At 40.1% G+C, this 26,178-nt stretch overlaps 1 protein-coding gene across 1 annotated transcript in view; it reads right to left on the reverse strand.

Moving 5' to 3' along the window:
• Positions 1 to 25,787, reverse strand: part of ABHD5 (abhydrolase domain containing 5, lysophosphatidic acid acyltransferase) — a 30,592-nt gene extending 4,805 nt beyond the window's left edge. The window contains exons 1-6 of the mRNA XM_065666185.1: positions 25,597 to 25,787; positions 9,911 to 9,996; positions 9,232 to 9,604; positions 6,330 to 6,484; positions 1,666 to 1,777; positions 943 to 1,129 (exon numbers count right to left, since the gene is read on the reverse strand). Coding sequence (XP_065522257.1) covers positions 943 to 1,129; positions 1,666 to 1,777; positions 6,330 to 6,484; positions 9,232 to 9,604; positions 9,911 to 9,996; positions 25,597 to 25,733 — 1,050 coding nt within the window. The 5' untranslated portion in view covers positions 25,734 to 25,787. The remainder of the gene's footprint in view (positions 1 to 942; positions 1,130 to 1,665; positions 1,778 to 6,329; positions 6,485 to 9,231; positions 9,605 to 9,910; positions 9,997 to 25,596) is intronic.
• Positions 25,788 to 26,178: the final 391 nt, after the last annotated feature.

Below are 26,178 nucleotides of genomic sequence, written 5' to 3' on the forward strand. Positions count from 1 at the left end.
AACTTTCTCTCTGGTTATGCAGTTAAGAGATTTTCGGTCTGGATGTCAACACTCGTGCTCTTTAACACGTGTATATAGTTCAATAATGCTATATCAAGGAGATAAAAATTTTTTTTAATGATTTGTTGTAGTATACTATCAACATCATATAATGTACATTTCTGCCTGGGTAGATCTAGACATCAGTAAGAAGACAACTGGTGTATTCAAACATTTTATCACCTCACAGGGCAATGTATAGGCATATTCAATTACCACACCTGACTGATGTGACGTGTGAAGAACACTTTTAGATGCATTTGTTTTTATAGAAATCAACAAAAATGCAGTGTGCACATTCTCATCATTGCAAGTACACACATTGTGAATGATAATGCCATACCTCTAAACAGAAATGTACTAGCTAGGAAGACAACATTAAGGATTTTTTTTAATGACTTAAAGAAACACTCACAAGAACCTAAGCACCAGGTACAAATCACCCTCTGAGCAGAGAAACAAAAGCACTATACAGACAGATCAGAAGAGTTTCTGAGAGCCTCCTCACTAAGTAATGCATATATGTAGATATTAGGACTGCTGTGGTTTCAAACACAGACAAGTCTCCAGATACTTACCAGTGACCACAGAAACTACTTTTATTAGCACACTGTAAAGCAAAATATTTTATATAGAGCAGAAAAATGACCTTGCTCAAAGATCTAATTTAGCTTCTAGTACTACAATAAGTTTCCTTCTTACTCTGGAAACTCAATACTCTTCTGTCAAGGTTTTCTCTGATCTAACATTATTTTCTTTCTTTTTCTGTTACAGAAAACAGAAGTTATTACCCCAGGCTTAAAATCAAAGGGCCAGCATTTCCACAGCTGGTATAAAACCACAAAGATACTGATTTAAAGGCATCCACACAACAAAAAACAACTGCTTTAAAAATCAACTTACTATTGTCTTCACATATGAATTTGGTCTCAGAGACTGGATAGTGCTGCCAGAATTGCCATCTATACATGAACGTGCTCCATAGACCACAGTGATAGGAATGTCTTGATCCATTTGTGGAATCCGTTGCAGCATCGGCCTTTTTGCCCATCCGTAAGGGATCGTCATATTCTTGAAAGCTGTTTCACCACTTCAAGGCATTCAAAAGGGTAAAAACAATTAAATTTCCATCGGATATGCCTTTTCTCTGCTTTTTGGTAAAACAGAATGCAACACTACAAGAGGCTGGGATTTTTTACTATTAAGAAATACACATTCTCAAAGTTTGCATGTAATTTTCAACAGAAGGCCCCTATGTTTTTACAGTGACTGATAACACTTAAAAGAATGAAAGTCCTTGTTTTTGTAAGGTTGGGTTTTTTTAAGGAATTCCTTACAAGTTAAACAACTGTAACATTTTTTAATTCAAAATTAGTGCCCAAACTCTCAGAATTAACACACAGGTAGTCTCAAGAAATACAGAATTAGAATAACTTTTACACTTACCAGTTTCTGCAATCCAGAAAAAGTGCATTGCTATTTTTTTCTTCAATTAATACAGTTAAGTGTTAAAGTTTCAAGAAAAAAATAGCATGCACACAGTTGCTGTGGCCATTGGAGGGAGTAGCAGGCACTCTATAAATGAAAGAAAGACTTCAAAACATATACTGGGGAACTCATACTCACCTGGGTGTCTGTACATTGCAGTGATAGATATATTCAGCGACAGTGTTATCATCAAACATCGATGAATACTTTCGTTTGAAATCTGGCCTTAAGCGCTGAACAAGGCTTAATCCTGTGAAATCAGGAAACATTATTAGTAGGAATTAGTATAGACAACTTTATCAGATTGCCAACTTTTCATTACAACCCTTCAAACTCATTTTCCCTTGAAACTCAAGGCTAAGGTTGATGACTTTAAAACCTACGTTTTGTTTCACCACTTGCATGTCTTAGGAAAACATGATGACATTGCACCCAACAGGAATAAAACATAAATATTCTTAAGGATTTTATGCTGCACCAGATGAGGGGCAATTCAATCCCGCTGAACACATACAGGGAATGTTTAAGAAGAGTCATTGCAGCAATACAAGAAATATGCAAAGGGGACCAGCAAAAGAGCTAAGCAGAGTACCCTTTTGCCACCAGTTTATCTTCACATGATACCGTCTTTCTCCTTGTTGAGGGAGGAGAACTGGGAGGACCAAAAGCACCCCACTTTTCAGAATCAGAAGCCACTGCCGAAAAAGCTGGGCTGTTTTAATTCCTTAGTGAGTCTGTGCTCTCCTTTTACAGAACAGTCTTATTTTGAAGCTAGCTCCTCTAACTAGTGCTTAGTTGAAAGAACTAAAGTCTATACTGAAAAACAGGTGTAGAAATCTTGACATTAGTGTACGACACAAGAACTGGTATAAATTAAGAGATTTAACCTAGGAAAGCCATTATCCCCATGTTCTCTTAACAGCCAAATTAGAGAAGTAGGTCCCTTCAATGGCCAGTTCAGGCTTTCTAAAGTTAAGCTCTATTCTGAACCACTTCTTTAAGGAAGAAGCCTCTCCTACTTGACCAGCTGGATCTCTGGGACAAGCGCCTCACCACAAGCCTAATCTTAACCTAAGAATATTATTCATCCCTGAAGAGACAGGCTCACATCTTACACTTGGGTTTATCAACTGAAAACAGAATTATAGAATGATTTCAACTGGAAGGTACCTTAAAGACCATCTAGTTCCAACCCCCCTGCCATGGTCAGAGATACCAGGCACTGGAAGGCTGCTCTAAGATCCCCCTAGAGCCTTCTCTTCTCCAGGTGAACAAGCCCAACTCTCTCAGCCTGTCTCCACAGGAGAGGTGCTCCAGCCCTCTGAGCATCTTCCTTCCGGCACCCCTCTGCACTTGCTCCAACAGCTCCATGTCCCTCTTTTGTTGGGGTACCCAGAGATGACAGAGGACTGCAGGTGGAGTAAAGAGGAAGATTCCCTCCCTCAACCTGCTGGACACACTTCTTGTGATGCAGCTCAGGACATGGTTGGTTTTCTGGGCTGTGAGCGCACACTGCTGCGTTGTGTTGAGCTTCTCACCAGTCAACACCCCCAAGTCCTTCTCCTCAGGGCTGCTCTGAATGAGTTCTCTGCCCAGCCTGTATCTGTGCTTGGGATTGCCTCAACCCTTTTTGGGTAGGCCTTTGCACTTGACCTTGTTGAACTTCATAAGGTTGGCATCAGCCCACCTCTCATGCCTGTCAAGGTCCCTCTGGATGGTATCCCTTCCCTCCAGTTTGTCAACCACATCATACAGCTTGGAGGCATTGTCAGACTTGGCTGAGGGTGCATCAATCCCACTGTCCATGTCACCAACAATGATGATGAACAGCGCTGGTCCCAATATTGACCTCTGAAGGACACCACTCATCACTGGTCTCCCCTTGGACACTGAGCTGTTGACCACTCCTGACCAGTGCACCACTCCTTATCCACTGAGTGGTGAAATCCATGTCTCCAGTTTAGAGACAAGGATGCCATGCAGGACGGTGTCAAATGCCTTGCACAAGTCCAGGCAGATAATGTCAGTCGCTCTCCCCTTATCCACCAATGCTGTAACCCCATTGTAGAAGGACGCATGATATGCCCTTCATGAAGTCATGTTGGCTGTCATCAGTCACCTCCTTGCTGTCCATGGGCCTTGGCATAGTTTCCAGGATTTGCTCCATGACCTTGCTGGGCACAGAGGTGAGACTGGCTGGTAGTTACCCAGCCTTCTTTTCTCACCTTTTAAAAATGGGGGTCATATTTCCCCTTTTCCAGTCAGTGGGCACTTCGGGCTGTTGCTAATCTGTGCAATTATGGTGATGTCACTTCTTCCCACCTGTCCCTGGTCAAAGGCCTGGTACTATTTATGTAGACCTTGTCACAGTGATCTATGCTTTTGTAACCTTGAGATTAGACCGTTGCAACACACCCTTACGTACGCTTTAAATCCATTTAGAAAACTAATACAGCACAAGAGAAAATAATTCCCTTACGAAACAGTGATATAAGTCCTGAAGCAATGAAGATTTTGCAAAACATTCTGCAATTTGTTCTGTTGCTTTTATTTTCTCTATAAAAAGTTAAATTGTAGGAATTCTGTCTTTTTCTGCCTGTTTGTTGTTTAGTTTTGGGGGTTATTTGAACACAATACAGCTGGATTGGACTAAAAGTACTTGGAAGAAAGAGACTAATTCTATGTCTTTCACTGCCATGAGCATAAAGGTCACAGTATCCCCATTTCCAGTAACTGTGGGACTGAAAGTTATCAAACTTTAGAATTCACTTTCCATGTTGGTAAGAAGTGTTTTGCCTGTGGGTCCAATCACAAAACTATTCTCCTTCTGTGGGAATTCACAGGGGAGAACGAAAGAAGGAGTCAAGGCACCTTGGAACAAATTCTGGAATGAAATCACACTTAATTATTCTTGTAACATTTACTGAAGACACTGTCAATTGTGAGGTTGATGTTTTACATAGTGACTATGGAAATGCTAAAAGAAATATTAACACTGAAGACTCTTTTGTTCCACGAGAAGGGTGTAGCCACAGTGACATTACTGTTGTCCTGAGGAGTTTTCACATATTCAGCTCTAGGCATGGAATTCACAAATCCAACCTAAGCACCAAAGCCCCTCTACTGTGAGCCTCATGGGTGACTCTTCCAATGAAGTGAAGGAAAACATGCAAATCAATTCACTGGAAACCACTCAAAAAGAAAGATCTCCTTGGATTCAGTCTCTCTCCAAGGTTTAAGTATCTGCCTGAGGGTCTGATTAAATATCCATGTGATAACACTGTGATATCCCAAAGAACCTAGATCTCATTTAAGTGACTCATACCTCTGAACAACACCAACTGGCTTTACAGCCAGGATCAGCCACACCTGCCCAGCAGCTTAAGCACATGTGCAAGCAGAAGAAAACCGGGGTTTGGTTCAGTGGCCTTCATCAGGTTGGGTTTGATGCCTACCTTGCAGCAGTGTTTAAACTTACCCTTCTCTAAGAACTATGCTTCACTTGCCAAGGATAGCACGTTAAGTTGATGATGGAAAACTTTTTTTAACACATGGAGTTAGAAAAAGATGAAAAATTTTGAGAAGCATTGCCCTCCACATCAACCTGTAAGTGAGGCTAGGTTGCGGATACCTTGCCAAGATGTGGTCTGTTTCTGCAGCACGGTTTTAGCTGCATTTGCTTGCTAAGGGAGACAACTTCAGCTTTGAACTCTTCCACATGGATTGATCTGTGCATGCATTCTTTTATTGGATAAAAGACATTACATCAGTGCGTCTCACTAATACGCTTCAGGTTATTTTAGCATTTTACTTTAAAATGGTTTGTACGAAACACAATGCTTGTCTGAAAAGCCGATTTTGTCACACCCCCCAAAACAATCAAATAGATCAGCATATTAAAATACATATTCTATAGAAAGAGATTTAGGACACAGACGTGGTTTAAAAGTAAACAAAGTCTAGAAATGTGACTAGTTTATCTTCAGACTGAATACTAAAAATGATGAAGAGGCAAGTTAATTGTAACATGTGAGGGGTCTGAACGGTATCTTTTTCCAAGCCTCTCTAGCAGATACCCCTGTAGTACAGACAGTAATAGATAATCTCCCCATCAAATGTGATTACTTTAAGATTTGATCATACCCTTTTCCCCACACAAATTAAAACAGCAGTCATTGGCCACCCCTACCTAGTCCTAGTATTAGGATATACAGAGTTTAGCTAACATCTCTTCACTGCTGTTAAAGAAAAGTAAAAATATGCAGACTAGACTGCTACAGTAATTCTGAACACCAATGAGTCCCACAAAAATTGTTAAGAGAATGAGTAACAAGAAAATGGCTAAAGGAAAGAACCCAGTTTCAATTTAACTTCTTTAAACTCCGGCCAAAACCAAATGAGTTTATGAAAGACTTACAACGTTACCTAAATCTGGAAATCCTGTTTGACCATCAAACTGCAGTTGGAAGGGAAACTAATGGGCTGTGACTGGAAGCAACCAGAAAAACAACCTTTTCACATTCATGTCTCTTTGTCAGGCTTTCCCAATAGATGTCCATGTGATCTGTCTCACTATAACTGCAGTCTAGAATAATATATTGTAGCTTGCTATAAACTATCATACTAGTATTTCTAATAGAAAGAACTCTTGTCCTAGAGTTCATCTTTTTTCAACCCTTCTCACTTTCTCCTCCAGCTTTTTTCCATGTGGGTTTGCAACAAACCTTATCTTCATGTGGTATCTGCCTCATGTTTATGTTTAATGAAAACAAAAATCATATGTAAGAGTAGCTAAAACTCACCAAAGGGTCCTGCTATCCTCAGCCCAGCTAACGGATTAAATGGACTCAATATAGCTCCTAGTGCTTTGATCCAGATTGGAATTGGTCTTTCGTGTTCAGCATTGTCAGGCCTCTCTGGAAAACCCCATGGCTCCACTAAGATAAGATGTTTGACCCTGTTGGCAGAAAAAGTTCAAAGGTTTAGAGTACATTATTTTTCTTCAACAGAGTACAACAAAAATGTATCATCTGTGGACTTTGCAACCTTAGTCAATTCTATCATAGTGGCTTATTACCAATGTTTCCGATTCATCACTAGTTTTGCTTTCAGTCAATAATTAGAATGACTGAATTGTAACTAATCATATGTAAGAACAGAAACTTAGAAGCTCATGTCACAGAGAAAAACTCGGTATTCAGTGGATACCAACTGTCCCATGTAAGATCTTTGTTCTAAGAAGTAAGGCACTTTATCTCAAAAATCATCTTATCAAAGTAAAATTTAAACTGAGAGAGGGAGAGCAAAATTAGATGTTTTCTAAGTTTACTGATTTTAGGTCATTAAAGAAGTGTTAGAGCGCCAATTTATAAAATTGCCACTCAAAAGAATCTCGCTACAGAGAGCATAATAGGAGTCTCCAACCACACGCAACTATGAATGCGAGTCCCTTTCAAGCAAAAGTTCTATTTTATCTTGATAGATTAGAATCATCTGTTTAATCCCATAGTAACACCTAATGTCCTAGATACTGCTGATTTCTGAAAAAGTGACTCTTAGCTAGAGTTTAGCACATTTAAGGTGATTTTCCATGCAAGCTTCATCAGGTTTACTTTCTTCTTCATGACTTCTTCCTCTGTCAAAACCATGAGATTAGATATTTACTACAGCAGAGTTCTTAGTGCCTGAAATTATGTCAGAAGTGATTCCAAAGGCTATTTCTGGACTATAATCAGTTGGGAAACCAAAAGTCTGGGCTTGAAATGAGGGGTTGAAAAGGATTAACCTCTCAAAAGATGCTTCTTGGCTGTCAGCTCAGACACGAGCGTATCTGCACACAGCAGCAAACACCAGTGGTTAAGACAGGACAGGGTAGAATTTAACTATAAAACCAACAGGGATATATATATAAATATATATATATATATAGTATATATATTTAACTATAAACCCAACCAATTTAACTATAAAACCAAGTTAGAGGCTAAGGAGAGAAAGCAGCAAGAAGCCATTCAGGAAAGCCACATATTCTGTGCACAAACTACAGCATTAAACGTAACACAGCAAACACATGAATAAAACAGAGTAAGCTTTTTTTCCCTCCATGTTTCCTAATACTTTCCTTCCTATTTGGCACTTCTCATTTGGTAACCAAGCCTAACACATAACCCAGGATAACGGGAAGTTGATCATAAGAATAATTCCAAAAGTAATAGTCTGAAGTTGCAGTATTTGAAAATCATGACACACCACCACCTGGAGATATTCTAAATGGGAATCTTTTTGGATTATTAACCTCAGATGTCCCGTGAACAACTTGGTACAATATAGCAAATTAACGGATTATCTCAGCTGGGAGAAACAGATCTGCTTTCCTAACAATATGTATACAGAATCTCGTAAGCCTCTAATGCATTGTTAGATAATCTGACTGAAAGCTGTTCTATATTTAACACTTGATTCAATGCTGATTCAGAATCCTACAAGTCAGTTTGCTATTTTGATGGTATTTTAATTTCAGAGAAACATTAGTAATGGAAGAACACAATCTGAAACACCCCTAAATTAATTAACCCCAACATAAGCACAGTGAGACATGAAAACAAAGTGTCACATTTGATTTAAGTCAGCACAGGGCAGAAACACTATCCCATCACATAGGATAGAATAGCACCATTTATAGGTACTTCAGAGAGAGGGCTAACTTGGAAGTGGTTTCTGCAAGAAACTAACTACAGTTAACTGAAAGTTGGTTTATGCCCAAAAGGATAACAGGCTTACATCCCTAAAGCAGAGGACTGCATTTCTTCATTGCACTTCTGGATTTAGACACACACATCACTTCCAGCCACATGTACCAGCTGTCATCCACTTGGAAAGGAAGAGGTAAAGTGTTTTACCAAAAAATGATGTATAAATTTCTTTCAAAATCTCCAATTGAGGAAAAAAAAACACTTATGTGAATATAAAAGTATAAAATAGGTTTTGTATAATACAGAATCTGCCATACAATGTGGAAAGCTAAACATGTTCACAGTTTTTCAAAGAGTCCACTATGTGTACTTAAACAAAAGCAATGTCCCTTTTTGATACTGCAGGACCTCATCAGTTCAGTTGGTGGGATCCTAGCTCACCAGGGGCTATATAAGACTACTGCAGCTGGGTTGTTTTGCAAAGAAGAAATATGAAGTGGCATACAGACAATTTAAATGAAACAGTCACTAAAATAATTTTTACATCATCATGCCAGCACCAGGCCAACTGCTAGCATATAGGCATAAATTACCTAGGGGAATTACTTTCAAAAGTTTCAATGTAATCCATAATAAAGGGAAGTTTGGCAGAAACTGGTCTCTTTTCCCTTCACAAGACCCATGTTTCATCAGAGATGTCACAAGCATTCACCCATAAATACAAACTTTGCTATTTCCCCTTCTAACATACCAAGGGGATACTTAACACAACCAAAAAGGTACAGAAAAGTACTCAGGAAAGCATGTTTACCATATGTACTCATTTGAATTCACCTGGGAACAAAACATACAACAAATGTTTCAGGCTTAAAATGCACTATTAAGTTTCTTTAACTTAAAGGTAAAATTTACTAGAAGGTAATCTATAAAGAGCCTGATGAAATAAAATCTGTGTTGAAATCACTAGTCAAATACAGAAAAGGAATTCTTTCATTCCCTTATTTTCACATACCTTGACGGGTATTTTAATGAGTAAGCAGCAGCCAGGAATCCACCAAGGTTGTGTCCAAGCAAGATAATTTTTTCTAACCCCACCTCCTTTCTCCATTCTTCTATGGATTCCACAAACTGATTTTCTGCTTCCTGAGCATCAGTGTCGAAGTGTGGTCTACTGCTCCGTCCAAATCCCAAGAGGTCGAAAGCATGAACGGTCCTGTTCTCACAGAGGTCTTCAAAATTGAGAGCCCATAGTCCAACACCTCCTCCAAACCCATGCAGGAGAACAAGTGGAGTTTTATGTGAGAGCTCCGGAGAGAACGACAGCGTCCATATTTTATTTCCATTAGGTAGATACACATATCGTTTATCATAGGTGCTTGCAATACCTGAAGAAAGAGTAGGAAAAAATCGATGTTGCTAGACATGCCAAATAAAATACAAAGTACGTTGCATGGAAATCACTGTTTTAAAGAGGAATTCTCTTTCAAAGGAGAGAGCCTACAATCAAATCTCCAAATAAGTGAACAACAAAAATCTAATTCTAAACCTATTTATTTTACCACAGTGTAAAGACTGTATTAAAAAACTTCTTTGAGAGTACTTACTGTAAATTTATAGAAAATCTAGATTTAAGATTTGTATTTATATTTAAGATGTGTATTTATAAATCTTATTAAAAACTAAAGACTTACATTTCAGCATTTTGTCCTCAGCCTCTTTAAGGTGTTGCAGTGATGTGGGACACCAGGCAGGAAGCCAGCTGAATAACCATCCTAACCTACAATAGGAATACATAATAAAAAATTCCTGAGCAAGCTGGTAATTTTTTGCATCATGTGATGCTTTGCAGACATTTCTCCTGCTGCTTTTCTTAAAAGTACCCATCTGAATCACACGCCTTGCAGGACAAGAGTGCAGTGAGAGGGGGTTCACTTTCTCCTGCCTTTTGTAAGGTGGTGTCAGGCTCAGGGGCGTTCTTTGAACAGCCTGTTGTTTTTCCACTGTGTGTTCCTTATCACAGCGTACTTCATCTATCTCCGTCAGACCAGGATTCTTCTGAGAACTTGGAGACATGAGCCCTCACGCTGACCCAACAAGCCTGGCAGGATATACAACACAATCATAGGGGGTTTCCAGCCTCCTCTCAAGTTACCTTGGAAGTCTGCCTGCATGTTACCTTACATGAACCTACTATTTCCAGAAAAGCATTAAATCATGCGCTCGCCAGCCTAACCGCAACTGACTTATTCGCAAGGTAAATTTAAAAGGTGAAAAATAAACAGGTTTATTCTAGCAAAGCAAAAACCAAGGGTCTTCGTTACTAACTCAGAAACAAACTACCACAGGAAAACAGTACAACAGCACCAATTCCTCCAAGAGAGGCTGTTTTTCCAGCTGTCAGTTACTATCTTGGTAGCATTAGCTTGACCATGAGAGCAGGGGGAATGACTCAGCTAGCAGCATTACCACCCTGACAGTGCCTCAAAGGACACAGCAATCGTGTCCTTGGTGCTAATTTATCCCTTGTTTTCAAGATGGAATCCTCTTTTTCCCCCCTCTTGCCTGTTTTTGAAGTGGCTCAGACTATTAGCGCAAAGGCTGCTACTGCAGGACCTCAGACTATTCCTCACAGGGAAGAGAATAAGGTCACTAAATTCACTAAAGAACTTTCTTTAGCGCATTTTTTCCTACACTGAATGGCTTTTCAGTTAGTTACAGTATTTTCAGGACTAAACACTGTATTAGTTGTACACCAACTAATGTTAAATGACTATAAACTTGCCAATGTTCAAGTTTTTAGAGCATAAACAACACATCAATAACAAATTACAGATCTGCCCACCAAATTCCTTACCCAAAGGACCTTCTCCTCACATTTTTGGGGGCTGAGCTACTCCAGCTGCATAGCTACTGAAGTTTATGATACAACAAGGGAGGTTTTCCAGGGATGTACAATGCAGTAACAAGCAGCACTGTTCAGATTCATAGAAACATATTAGGGGATATCAAGACTGGGAAGGGATGGTTGTATGTCCTTCCATGCCACATCCTTGTGCAATCTAAGAATGAAGTAACTTGGCATCTTACAGAAACGGGCATCCAAGTGTTTTGCTTCCACATTAATCTCCACATTTAAAGGTAAGATTTTTAAGAGGTTAAAGCTGGCAGCAGCCAAAGCGACTTCACCAGCAAGTAACTGTGAAATCTGAGTTTAACAGTGTCACTAGGTATGGCCAATGTTACGAACTACTCTGGTAAATTTTTAAACAACAGGTATGTCAACACCATTCTGAGGTAAACTTTCTGCTAGTTCTATGCTTAACTAGGCATTTTCATTCATAGCTTTTGGGTTAGAAGCATAGAAGACCGTCACTATTTCATCTAAGCCAAAACTATTTGAAATGTTTCTTCTTGGCAAAACCACTGATTCAGCAAAGAAGCTTCTTTAAAGAAATGTACAGCTGCAACATGCCAGCAAGACAATGCACAATGAAATAAAATCTACAGTTCAGTCCCAAACTTTATTTCCAAGTCTTAGGGAGAGACCTGCATACTGAGGAAAAATATTTAGAAAGTTGTATCAAAATGGAAAGTTGGAACAGATGCCCATTCTTTCTTGTTAGTTATCAGTACTGTTTATAAATACTGAATCATCATGTATATATATAGCTTGACAAATACAGTCAGCAAGCTGAAATGCCTAAATAAAAATTATGTTTGCAACTGAGTCATTTTGTACTCACTGAACTAAAAGAGCAAGTGAAGAAAACTTTCTGTCAAAAATATGGTCACTTTCTAGAAACATTTTTATGAAAGAACATGTTTAGTTCCCTATATTCAAGGCTTGATCCTTTTTATCTCACCTCCTTCAAAAAATTATTTACCAGACTGTTTTCTACTTGTGGAGAACAGCCAACTCTTTAATCTATTTGAATCTTTGACAGGTTTGGAAGAATTGAGTGTGGCTGTGTCACTTCTTTTGTATATCTTTGCTAAATGGGTCTTCTAAATGCACAGAAGAATGTCAATTGCTGACATGGCCTATCATTTTTATTTCTGTGATGTAAAGTTAAACCAGCTATGTAATGTCAAAAAGAAGCAATGGACCTTTCAAGACAGCGCGCTCACCAGCAATGGAGATAACATAATGTATGAAAGAAAACTAAAGATTTCAGCAGTAGTTTCACACTGTAAGGGAGCTACCACCGCAAGAAGATGCAGACTCCATGCTGCCCTCATCACCCACCACTTCCCAGATGCTTCATTTCCATCTTTCTTTTTATATAAGAAATCTCAACAGTGGAATCTTGTATTTTGAGGGCTTAGCTGCTTGCTGTATCAGAAAGTGTGAAATAGATCTGGCAGCTGACAGCCTAAATTTCTTTCATTTTTATACTGATTGCACATGTGGCCGTTACACATCAAATTACTAGTGGAATTTAACCTGTATATCTGTTTGTGGGCATGCAGTAATATAAACCAGTGCAAACATCCATGCCAAATTAAGCTATAATCAGTAGAGCAGAGCATGCCATAGAATGTTTCCTTGCATCTTCTCTCTGGAGTCAGCTACACTTTTCCACATCCCCCTGAAGAAGTTTGGAATATTGGAGGCTGCTGACCTGCCAAGCACTCAAAGAAATCACTCTCTCTGCCAACAGACCTCAACACTTCATGTTACATGCCTGGGGCAGGAGACCAGAAGGTGACGAAAAGCCCCAGAGACACCCACTGAATAGCCTTGGATATGGAGAAAGTGAAGGTTATTGGTGTGAGGCTAGCAGTGAGACCATCAATAACCTATGCTGGCAACTAATGGGGTAATAAATAATGAAAACAAAAGAGGCACAGGCACAGACATCTGACAGTGTGGAGCTGTAACCACTATGCGCAGGGACCAAGCCACCAGCCAGGACCTAACATTTAGGCTGGCTGGGCCAAGTGGCCTGTTTCCTTGGGTCCAAGAATAAGAAAGGATAAAAATAAATATTTATAAATCAGTATTTAAAAATAAATAATGATTACTATCTTTAGACAGCTAAGAAGTAAAGGACAACTCAGTATCACGTAAAATGTAACTAAGGGTAATACTGCTTTTCCTTAGCTGCCTCATTGTCAACTTGAATCAAGAACTTGCTGTAACAGCACAGCTTAAATTGCTCAAGGGTAACTTTCAAAAGAACTGAGACTCAAGCAGAGGCAGAGACCTAGTGAACCTGACCCACCCATCCACCTCCACTAACTGGGTCAAACTGGATGAAGAATGTGGCAAATAACTCAAAACCTACCATTAATCCTACTTATCTTGGTGAGAATTGGTAAAATATAAAACAACTGAGGGCTCTGTAGCCAGTTACAAATTTGACATACTCCACAAAAGCCGCATGAAAGCTTAGATAATAATGAAGAACTGAAAACATCCATTGTAACACTGAGGTATGCACTCAAACAGCAGAACAGTCTATTGATATGACCCGTCAGTGTGCGCTTGCAGCCCAGAAAGCCAACCATATGCTGGGCTACACCAAAACACAGGTTGCCCAGAGAACCTGTGGCTACCCTATCCTTGGCAGTGTTCAAGGCCAGGCTGAAGGGGACTTGGAGCAACCTGGTCTAGTGGAAGGTGTCCCTACCTATGGCAGAGGGTTGGAACTGGATGAGCTTTAAGGTCCCTTCCAACGCAAACCAGTCTGGGATTCTACCTGGTATCTGGCTTGTTATGTGGATTTTAAAAATGAAAATTTACCATAAAAGAGGTTCAGCATAAGTTGCTTATAACTCTATCTAGGAGATATAAATGTACATACATGGAACTCACTCTCTCACTTTGCAAGCTTACTATTTACTTACATTAGAATTATATGAGCGCATGGCTTACAAGATGTAATAAGTTTAAAGTCATTCAACAGAGGCATCTTCCCATGTACACCACCATGTACACCACCAGTGTAGAGCTAGCTGTAATAATCCATGGAAACACTGCTTAGCAAAAAACCAAACCAAAATAACCTGTAAGCAACAAAACTCCCCTAAATCAGAGCAAATGAAGGCAACCAACACCATCTGTTACATGACGATTTGTCAAGAATTGCTGACCCACTGAGACAGGATGTGCAGAGATCTTTCTACACTGCTGAGCATAAAACTGGCTTTTCAGTAAGAATTTTGAAGTTAGTATGGTAATCAAAACTCCCAGTATAGGCCAAAAAACAGGTGTTGAAAGGAGCACCAACGACAGGAGTGTGGAGAATAGACCTCCTGTCATGAAGATTACCTGGACTTACAAACAATGACATCAGTAAGGAAGGCAGAGCTCAGGGTATACAACAATTACACGGTAACTCACAGAGGATTACAGGAATGTAACTGACTGCACAAGCAACAGAGCTGCGTGTCTATTGCTGTCTTGCTCTCAATAAACATATTTAACATTTTTAACTGAATTTTTGCAAACAGTGTTGCAAACTACCAAGGTTTTAGCTAGAGAACATGCTCCAAAACTTAAAAAGCTGAAACACTGGGTGAGCTCACTTGTAAACCATTTCAAACTTTACCTTTTACCCTGAAATCTTGTTAGAATCATGCTAATCTTTCAAGAACCCTAATCATCTCCCCTACTGACTCTCAGAAGTAAAAGTCCAGCCATTTATAAAGAAGGGAAATAAAATCAAATTGATGGAGAAAATTTGTTTTAGTGTTTCTGCCCAGCAACAAGAGGAATTGCATTGTGATTTCCAGCTGGCATGGCAGTTACGAACGTCCATCAATTAGAGCTAGCACCAAATTAAGAGAATCTTTGCGCTATAACAGAAAAAAAAACAAACACCAAGGACAAGCTAATATAAAGCCTTCACAGACTCTCCACTCTTCTTTCCACATAAAGTATTTTTGAAGTACTGTGTCAGCAAAGGAATTCAGAACTGCCAGTATGTTGAAATCTAAATATAGACATCGTAAGGCTTACTCTGCTAAGGTCACACAACACTATCACATAAAAACACTTACGCAATTTACTTCAATGAAACTTGTCATATATTTGACTGCTCTACTAATTGTGGTTATAGAGCTCAAAATTTTGCAAAAAAAAAAACCAACAAAAAAACCAACAATCAACCCTAAATACTTAAACATTATAATTAATTTCTAAGTAACACTTAGAGGAGATCAGTAATTAAAAGAATGGAGCAACCACCTGCAGGGAAAAGCAATTCAACCCTTTCAGTTGTTACAGAAATAACAAGAATGGGCAAAACAGGAGGAGCGAAAAGGACCATCAGATATTCATAACTGGGCAAAGTGCCAACATTAAAAGTAAATCTGTTCACTATAATGCTCTAAGTAAAGTCTACAGTTAACAGCATTTTGTACGGATGGATGTTTAAGCAAAATAATTACAGATACCCTTTCTTTCTTTATTTGTTTTTAAGATGAACAGAAGAAACAAGTCTGTTTACTGAAGGTTTTACCCATTTTTCCTCAGCAGCAGCAATAGTCTACACAAAGTCTAACACGTAAGTGGGATTTGGTTTTCAGAGCAAATTCTAATTCTGGTTACTACACTTCAAGTTTACAGGTAATAACCTGAAACAATACTATGCAAAAGAAACAGTCAATGATGACACAATCAAATAGAACTTTATGTGTCAAAATGTCAGAGAAAAGAGCATGTTTACATCTGGCTGATTTAGGCCACTGATAGGGTTAAGCTTGCAAGACTAGAATACTGACTGCTGTTTACATGACTATGGCAAAAATTAATGCTTTTTTACTAACATGTACCAGCAACACTACCATTATAAAACCCCTACTCTTTAAGTAAGGAAAAATATCTTTCTTTCCAGTATTCACTATATCCAAGTTCCATCTTGTTCTCAATTTACTCTTAGGAGAATTTATCTTGAATGTAGACTGTTTATCAAATCATTGGGAAAGAAATACTTTGGAGAAAAAAAGCAATAAACCAATTTCAAACTAGTCTTTGAAAGAACAAGAAAACATGTTTCCAAAACTCAGTAAATTGAAAAGTAAACCTGACGACTTGCAGAAGTGGCAACTATTTTCCATTCAAAAGAGTTTTTAAATTATTATATATTGGTACTGCATATCTCTGATTCAAATTTGATAACATTTTTCTGTTTGGTAACACAGTATTAAGTGACTGATAGTGATGAGAAATTTAAAATGCATAAGATAGTACCACTAAAAGTAGGATGTCACTTAATCATTCTGGATTTAATTTTATGAAGAGGTTCAAGTTCTCCATGTGGTTTCAGCCAAGCCAGCAGGCTCTTTAGCAATTCAGTAGCTGTAATAATCTAAAGTCCAAGAAAATTATACGTTCAAGCTTGGTACTATTTTAAAGCAGGAGTCTTGCTATGAGAAGGAACGTTGGTGTGGAGAAAGTATCAATGTGAAGAATAAAATAAAATACATTCTTAAAGACCAAGATAAATGCTCCTTCTGTTCAAATAATTTGTAAGAATATAACACTGAGATTTTATTAATTATAAAATGAAGTGAAAACTATAAAGCAAAGCACGTTTAATTGAATACGACAGAATGCATTACTGATTAGCATGAAAGAGGACTCAAATTTCCTAATTAAATTTGGAAAGTTTAGGAAATTAGAAAAGTATGTTTATCACATGAAAGCAACACGCTTGGCATGAAAGTGAGAACAAGATGCAGCAAATAAATACATATTAAGACTTAAGCCTTTGACAGAAGTAGCTGACTGCAGTTAATATTCAGTGTTAGTCTGTTAAGTCAAGGAAAGCCAATTTATAAAATGAGAAAGGTAAAACAGACAGAAGTCCATGTGTTTGTCAACCTCTGAGAAGAACCCAACTTCTTTGTTTTCATTCCTTTTGGCGTCAGGGTGCAGTAAACTGGGTGATGCAATGCCTGAATCCCAGGCCATGCTCACTACCAACAGATCAGATCTAAAAAGCTTACTCCATTCTGCCAAGCCAACTTTTTTTGTGGCTGCTTTCTCTATCAGTTTTGTGAAATGACTCAGCTTTAAAAGAAACTATGTTTTAAACCTGGTAATTACGGAGACCCAGCTAGAGAAAACCCAGTTAACCAGCAGACCTATGGGCTAATGAAGTAGAAAAATAAAGGTGAGGGATGACAAGCTTTTAAATCAGTGCTGCCACTGACAGTAACATATAATCATGACCTCAGCCACTCTAGGTTAAACTGGGCACGGATGTCTCAGGATATGGTTTCATGAGAACTTTAAGAGCATAACCAATTTTAGAAGTCCTTTTAGTACTTTATCCCTGCACCCAAAGAGCAGCATGCTCTTTAGCGCATCAGTTTTCCAGGAATAATGAGTACAGTGGAAATGATTCAAGTATACATGATCTATATACAGAAACTGTTATTGCAAAGGCTGTATAATCAGAGGCAGAGCTTCTGCATGTACAGTAGGAGTCAGATGTAGTAACCGCCACCACAACAGTTTGAATGAGATGTTCTGAGGACCAAAATTAGGCTCTGGTAGTTTCAGGCAAACATCTGGAGAAAAAAAATATTCTGTGTTTCACTTCATGATCGTTGCCTGAAAAGACCAAAATGTTGTAATCCTCAGGGAAACACCTTGAGGAGCACACTAAGGAGGCAAGATCCAGAAGCAATAATGAAGAATATGGTATGTGAACAAAAAGCCTCAATCCTTTAACAAATGTCTATTTATCATTTTCATGAGGTGACAAAAAAATGTACAAAATTGCTGCAAATGGGTTAAAAAGGAAACACTTCCCCCCTCCACCCCTCCCACCGAGGACATTATAACCCTGCCTACAATCTGTTTAGACGAGTTTAAGAGCCAAGATGTTCCATGCAATTACATGTTGTGAAACTCTTGGATACTTCAATAACATTAAAATATAATGTTTTGAAAACATCTGCATAATATTTCTAGGAAGTGTAAGGTACATCAGCCCATTCCAACAGAAAACCATTACAACAGAATAGGTTATTGCAAAATATCGCTGCATTAGGTCAGATGTAAAACCAACACATTCTTCATGTACTTACTGCATCTTGAACTCTATATTCAGAACAGTCAACATCAGAATTAATGTAAAAATTCAGAAGCAAATTTTATTATTGTTTTTATATTCACAGTGCCACACAGAACTATCACTATCACAGAACTATCAAAGTTAACCAGAGAATGTAAATAATGAATGTAAATCATAGAATCATAGAATAGTTAGGGTTGGAAAGGACCTCATCTGTAACAAATGAGCATTCTCTGGCTATTTTAGTGATACTGAAGTTTACTGTGCTACTTAAATTCATTTGAGCAACCTGAGCACACACAGAGAAAACCTACAGCTTTGCTCCCTCCCATGCCGACCCCCAGCCACAGGCACACCTTGCTGTATACTGTGCATCACTGCCACCCTCTCCCCATTTTCTTTTCTGTCTCCCAGTATTGCCTTTAATGTTTTTTGTTATCCATATGTATGCTTTCAACAGATTTCTGTCATTTACTCCAATCCCTTTCTAGCTATACCCAAAGGTGTCCAATTTCAGGGCATACACTTCTTCAGAAGGTGCCACAAGAATGTTTATCCATGGACTGCCACCCAGGCCTGCAACCTGTATTGCTTATACTGCTTACAAAGTAGCTGTCTTAGCACGCAACGCCAAGAAACCATTAAGCATGTGTGCAATAATGAAGAAATGCGTGGTCATACAGCTATTACTTATTCCTATCACTGTTCACTGCGACAAATCTACAAACAGGAACAGTGCCCTACTGTCCATCATCACAAAGTCTTCTCCATGATCAGGTTAAAGTCAGGCCACAGATATACTACAGAGCAGAGAACTGATTAATTCTAACAAGCTTTCAGAAATACTGCTCTTCCCTAACTTACAACGCACTCTTTAACATACAGGCATTTCCCCTTAAAAACTTTACAGTCCACTAACTGCTTACAGAAACCAGCTAAGTAAGTCTGTTATTTCCTTCTGTCTCTTCTAGGGACCCATTATTTTATATTTTGATTTAAAAGCTAAAATAAAACACAGTCTAGAGAAAAAAATCGTACTGGCAACTACAGACCACATATGGAAGAATACAGAATATAAAGATGCAGAGGAGAGGAAAGCAGGGAGGGAGCTGCACAGTCCCATTAAAACTGATCAGCCCTGTGACAGAGATTGCACGTGTCACACACGGGTTCAGCACCACTGAGGAGCTGCATCCCTCTGCCTCCTCCACAGTAAACTCACATCTGATAGAACTTGGCATTGCCACAGCTATTTCTACAAATAACACACTGCATTAAGACCTTGTTAAAAAAGCGTAATTAAAATAAACAAAATGAAAATTTCCTCTTTGTGTCCTTCAAATGTTACATAACTTTCTATTACTTTCATTTTATCCATCCACCTACTGAGGTACCCCTGCTGTCCTTCAGACACTGCAACCTCAACATTGCTTATACTTCATCAGCCTTTTCATATGTATCATGACAGAGGCCTTGCATTTCAGACTGTCCCTGAGTTCCATCAAACAAGATGGAAACAAGAACAAATAAGGCACCTCTCTTACATCAGCCCCACTGCCCACCCACTGCTCCACCCCTTTTATCTTTGTTTATATTCCCTTGTGTATTATACACAATTTAGATAACAACTTAAATAGGAGATGGATGTTTTGATTTTACCATAAGGAGCCTTATAAGAGCACAGCTGAAAGACTACCTAAAACACATGATTATTTCCCTTAGCTCCAAATATGTTATACACAAACCCAACTCATACTCAAGTGTGAATACACACTGAAGATGGGTTGTTTCACTGCAGATCATGAGAACAGCTTCTACGTTGTGTTCCTTACAGTGACTGTTATCTATGTCAAACAGAACTGGTATTCAATGTTTTGTGCTACCCAACCTCAATTCCACTTCTTGGAATACCTAAGAAGTGCACAATCCTTTTCAAAACAGAATGTTTTGTTTACATGCCTACACTACAAATACTTTAGAGGTCAACGAAGCATAAGTAGTCTTAAAAATAGGTAAGAAGTGAAATGGGTCTAAAAAGCCATTGTATCAAATGTCCCCTTACGGAAAGATATGATATTATTAATAAGCCTTTAGTGTAAGCCTTGAGACAATAAATGTAGTCAAGAGAAAACTTCTAAAATAGTCTGCATTGGTTTTTTTTTCCCCCTTACTGCAATACCTTTCTCTTTCTCACTTTAGTATTTGAGGTGCTTTGCATCTTTGCTACAGAATGCATTTTCATGCCTCCTTTCTGTAGTCTCCCACGATCCTGAGTCTTCTACTACAATTCATTTGGAGCACTTTCCTTCTCTGCTATTCCTCACCATGTTTTCTTGTTGTTGCTTAAAATCCTTCCCTTTTACCCTCTTAACCTTATTCCAGACTGACCTCATTCCCTTACCCAGCCTCACTGACTCACAAATCTCTCTTCTCCACTGACCTCTCTCCTGCTGTTCAGGTTCTCATATGGATCTTTCAATGCAAACACAGACACTCATCTTTCCTCCCATGCCCTCTTCTCTCTGTCTGTCAATACAAATCATGTACAAAATCCTATTCTGAATTGCAAGTATTCAAAAATAATTCAGAAATTATGAAACATGAGAATCAAAATTTCCTCAAGAAGCAATTGTTTTTAATAAGCAAGTGATCTTAATAAACTACTATATAAGAGGAAGATAAAAGGTGCCTTAATAATTTATCAGCTGGAAAGTTGTTCAGATTCTCCCATAAAACTTCAGAAAAGTCAAGGATCCTCCTGGCACAGACACTGTTCCTTTTGGAGCAGTAGGTCTCTAACTGGGACTACGAGCCCCCTAGCAGGCTCTCAAAAAGTCTGAATATACCCAAACTCATGCAGTAAGTAGTAGAGTCTTTTGTTGATACTTGGAAAGTTTCCACTTGACTCACACAGTTAGTAGCAGACTTCCTAATGCTGCCTCTTTAACCTGCCTTACTCCCCACCGGTAACATCCTAAGCATAAATTAAACGCTATTACATGATTACTATCTTCCTCCCTCCACTTCTCATATTTTTCTTTAAAGATCTGAGCTGAATGGCTGATAATTCTAGAGAGATATTTTATTTTTAGGGGAGATTTCTGTCATAGGAGATGTCTTGGCCAGGTAATCACTGAAGGAGAGTAGGATCTTCTATGGGAGGCAGCGAAAACCGTCAGGCCAGACACTGAAAGTGTCTGTTCTCTAGTGACAGTATCCATAAAAACTGATGCCCAGCTACTGGATATATATTGATTTCATCCTTCTAGTCTATCCTATAAAAACAAGTTGCAGAAAGAGTGGAGGAGAAAATCCTTCAGCCTAGACATGTGCAGCCTGTAGCATTCAAACCCCTAGCTGATATTACCTAAGGCAGTCTCTTAGCAATCACAAAGAACTATGAAGAACTGAAGAACTCTCAGAAAAAAAAAATAAAAATCACAAATGTATCTGCTGAATAACGAATGAAATGTATGGGATGTCCCAGTTTTACTTATGTTGTTTTTAACCCATGAAATAAAGTCCAAGGGGCCTCACTGTTGCCTCAGGAACAGATCTTGACCAAGGCAGTGGTCCTTCAGCAATTCTTTGCCATCAGCCCACAATATCCTGCTAATCTGAGGGAACTTAAAAGGTGGTAAGTAAATGTATACATGAGTCTAACTGAAATCTAGAAATCCCCTACACAAAGATATGTACATCAGGTATAACCATGGATGACCAGTGTGAAATGGGTGAAGCAAATGAAAAAGAAAATTAACAAATAGAAAACTCTTTTTTAAATCTCTGTCCTAAACATGAGTTCAAAGAATATCTAATAAAGAAGGGAATTCAAAAAGGAGCCAAAACTGACTAACAAGAGATGAACAGATCATCTACTTTGATATACTCACTGCAGTTATTTTTTTTTCCATAATATCTGGCTATAGTTGCCAGCTGGGAAAAGCTGAACATTACTGTTCTATCCCTTATAGTGTTTAAACAAGCCTCTCAAGAGGGCAGTTAGATGAGATTCTGTATTCTCCAGGGACAGAACCATGACCATTTTTTTTCTGCCACTGGAATGAGAGATAAGCCCTATTAGATTTTGCCACTTTTCCCTCTCTCCCTTGAGTCTGCAGGGGGAGAGAAGAGAAGAACACAGACCTTCTCTCCCCAGATTCATACAAGGTCAGGAAAACCATTAGACACAACCCTATAAAGGCCTGAAAACCTGCTCACACATGTATTTTTAGATGAGTGCACAGATGTAATGCAAAAGGCATTAAGCACTGAAGCTATGACTGACACTACCCTGCTGGCAAAAAGAGAAAGGAAACATCCTTTAATTATATCCACATGTGCTTTCCACACTGCACTTATGTCTCACTCGCTTTTTGAAAATGCGAGTTGTAGGTACCATGCCTGCAGTCAGCCACCGGTGCTATAGGAAATGCCCTTAAAAATAGTCTCCTTTCAAAGTAAAGGAAAACAAGCAGAAACCTGCTTTCAGCAGCCTACCAATTCAGTTTGCTTTAAAACCTAGATGATGATTTCAGCAAAAAATCAAGCACAGATTCTGAGATGCAAGTATCCCTTCATGCTGTAGTATCATGCTTTTAACACACCACTGTGGTATCCCCATGGACCATCCTACTAAGAGGTAGGCATAGGCTCTATTAAGCCTAATAAACTATTCCTCTTTTATTAATCAAACAGCTCACTTTGAAATTATATAAAGAATTCTGTAATACAAACAAGCTTGAAGGATAATATGAAAATAACTGTGATTGCCGGTGTTGCAGTGTACATTTTTACCTATTACTCTAATGCACCTTCTGAACTCATGGAAAAGAGGGATGAGATTTTGTTCTCAGAACTCTTTAGTGAATCGGGGGCTTACTCTGAAAGTTTTCACATCAAACGGACTAACTGTTCCAAAGTAGGACGCTGACAACATCCTGAAAATCAACTCCCTTTAAAAGCTCTCCAGCTGAGAAAATCATGATGAGGAACTTGCCCCCATCTATTTGAAAATTTAGCCTAACCCTACGCCCAGATCATCTAGCGTTATGATCCTGCAATGCTGACAGGCTGCTGAAGTCGAGCGCACTTGGCACCGTGTCAGCAGTGCTCGGCACTCTGTGTCATCAAACCCAACAGCTAATACAGTTCAGGCTAATGCGCTGAATGAGCATACAAACAAAACAGGTTGAAGCAGAGTTATTTTAAGACTCTTAGAAAACCAGTAAACCATCAATAAGAGGCTTTACAAATGACATGTGGTTCAGGAATGTGAATGGGTCAGAAAGAACATCGGACTGAGAAGGCAACTGTAACTTCAAATGGGTAATGCTGCAAAAGGCAGGGTTGGGGCTTAAAAAATAGCTTAAAATAGCTTGAAAAGCTATTTTAAGTGTGAGGAAAGGAGGAGAGCACCTTATTAGAGAATGCATGAAACTTCAGAGTGCTTTCAAAGGGAAGGCCCTTGAAGTTTATACCTGAAAAGAAAATGTGTATACATGGTGACAAAGGCATAACAGGGAGTTTGGAAAAGCTGGATAGTCCAGTTCTGGTCAGATTGAGCTCGGAGAGCAGCTAAATATATAAGATGAAATACTAAAGTCAGAAGTCAGAAAAAGGACTAAAAAAGAGAACAAAGCTGAGAATGCAAGTAGTTTTGAAAGATAACATAACAATATGTAAATAGCAACATCCTTGATAGGAAATCATGAATGCACAGCATGATTTTCATGCAAGTGGCTAAAGAATTTTAAGTGGAATTTCTCAAAATAACATGAGACTTAAGAAAAAGGAGATGGAGAAGAAAAGGCAAGAAATGAGTTTCTGAGGGCCAGGCAGTCAGCAATGGATACACCACCAGATATTTACAGGATGGAGAAATAGGAAAATTTCATGTCAACAGTGCACACAAAGCACATTTACACATCTGACAGAGGGGATAAAGCACATATGCATGAGCACAGCTAGAGAGCTTCCAACAGAGTATTTTTTGGACTAGAACCATAAAATATGATAGGACACACTGGGAGATAAGGCACCAGTAGATGTATTAAGTAGATTTGGTAAACAGACTCAAGAGACAGGATGACTGCATTATTCCATAGTGGGATAAAAGAGGGCAGACAATATATCCGGGGGAAGCAGAAGGGTATAAGAGCAGGTTTGTACTGGAAGCTGAAGCGTACAACAAGAAGTAAAACATGAACTGAAAGATAAGGTATGAGAAGACACACATGGATAAGGAATATGTGAATGGAGGAAGAGCAGACCACCAATTAAAACTTAATTATTATGGTACCCTTTGAATGTGCACAGATAAATACATAGTGCGAAACTACATTTTCAGGCAAAAGAGTGATTAATAGCTATGACAATGTCATATATTGAGGGTGTGAGTAAGTAGTTACAAACAAGTTTTAGGGATATATGTTAAGATCAGCAGCATGATAATTTATGCCAGAGTTCCCATTCTGGTAGATGTGAATACCTTGGGATAATGAAAGGAAAAGTTTGCAGAGGTAGTTGGAGATAAGGTAGGCATACATTACTAGAAGAGGGAAAAGTCCGAGCAACAGCTCATAGGTTTGGAATTTAAAGATGTGCTCTCATCTCTGGCTTCTATCAAACATTACACAGAATCACAGAATCCGAGGTTGGAAGGAACCTCACGGACCACCTGGTCCAAGCTTTTTAGGCAGGACATCCCAGCACCCTGTGCAGGTGGGATAGAATGATGGCACAGAGGCCTTACTGTTTACATCTAAGTGAACGCACGCAACAGGTGGAATAAGAAGATAGGATAGTTTTATGTACAGGCAAAGCTGCAAGGCACAAAAAGCACGGGTCAGCAGTACGTACAGATGGGTACAGAGGAAGGGTGGATGACCACAACAGCGTGTACATACACCGAAGCAAAGGAGACAGTGAAACGCGTATGTACACCTGTGGGCAGGTGTGCGACTGCAGGAGTTGGACCAGGACAAGAGAAGCTGGAACGCGGAAAATGAGGCAGCTGGGGCATGGAGCTGGTGCCAAAGGCCTCAGCAGCCTGCCCGCGCGAGGACGAGCCTATGGGCACAAGCAGGAGGAAGACGGAGCAGGCAGGAGGGCGGCCCGTGCGGCAGGACAAAAATGGCAGGCAGCAAATCCGTTCGCCAGGCGCTGCGGCGCTGGGACCCTCGGGGCGCTCGGGAGGAGGGAGAACCCGGGGCCCGCATCAGCCACCGCCGGCGCCGCAAGCTGGTGTTGCGGGCTGCGGCGGCAGGAAGAGGCGAGCGGCGCGGGGCACAGCCGGGCCGCCCTTCCGGGCTTCCGCACCGCGGACGGCCGCGGGCAGGACTCACCCTTCGCTGGAAGTCTCCTCCTCAGCCATGGCGGCTGCGCGGCGGCCCGGAGCTGGCAGCGGAGGAGGAGCGGCGGCGGCGGCGGCAACGGCTGGCAGCGCAGAAAGGGACAGCGGGACCGCGACGGCACCGGCCATCACGCGCTCCTCCCTCCTTCCTGCCCGCCCGCGGCTGCGTCATCCCCGCGGCGGCCACCCACACGGTAGAATGAGGCGCCCAGAGCACCGCCGCCGCCGCCGCCTCGCCGGGCAGGGGAGGCCTGCGGCCAGGGGATGGGGCGAGGGAAGGGAAGGGAAGGGCTGGGTTGGGTTGGGCTGGGCTGGGTTGCCGGGCTTCGCTGGAACGGGGCTCCAAAGGCACGGCTTAGTGGGCCCTGCGCTCTCCGCCTGACAGCGAGGTAGCAGCAGAGGCCCGGAGCGGCCGCCGGGCGGAGGGGTGAGTGTCGTCAGTGCTGCGCTGTGCCAGGTGTGCCTGTGTGGTGCCCGAGTGCCTCGCCAGCTCACTGCCTCCCCGCTGTAGGAGGTGCGCGGAACTGAGCGGGACCGAGCCCCGCGCGGTTACACTGGGCGAGCAGTGCGGCCT

The sequence above is a fragment of the Lathamus discolor genome, chromosome 2 (genome assembly GCF_037157495.1).
Source record: "Lathamus discolor isolate bLatDis1 chromosome 2, bLatDis1.hap1, whole genome shotgun sequence".
Lineage (NCBI taxonomy): Eukaryota > Metazoa > Chordata > Aves > Psittaciformes > Psittacidae > Lathamus > Lathamus discolor.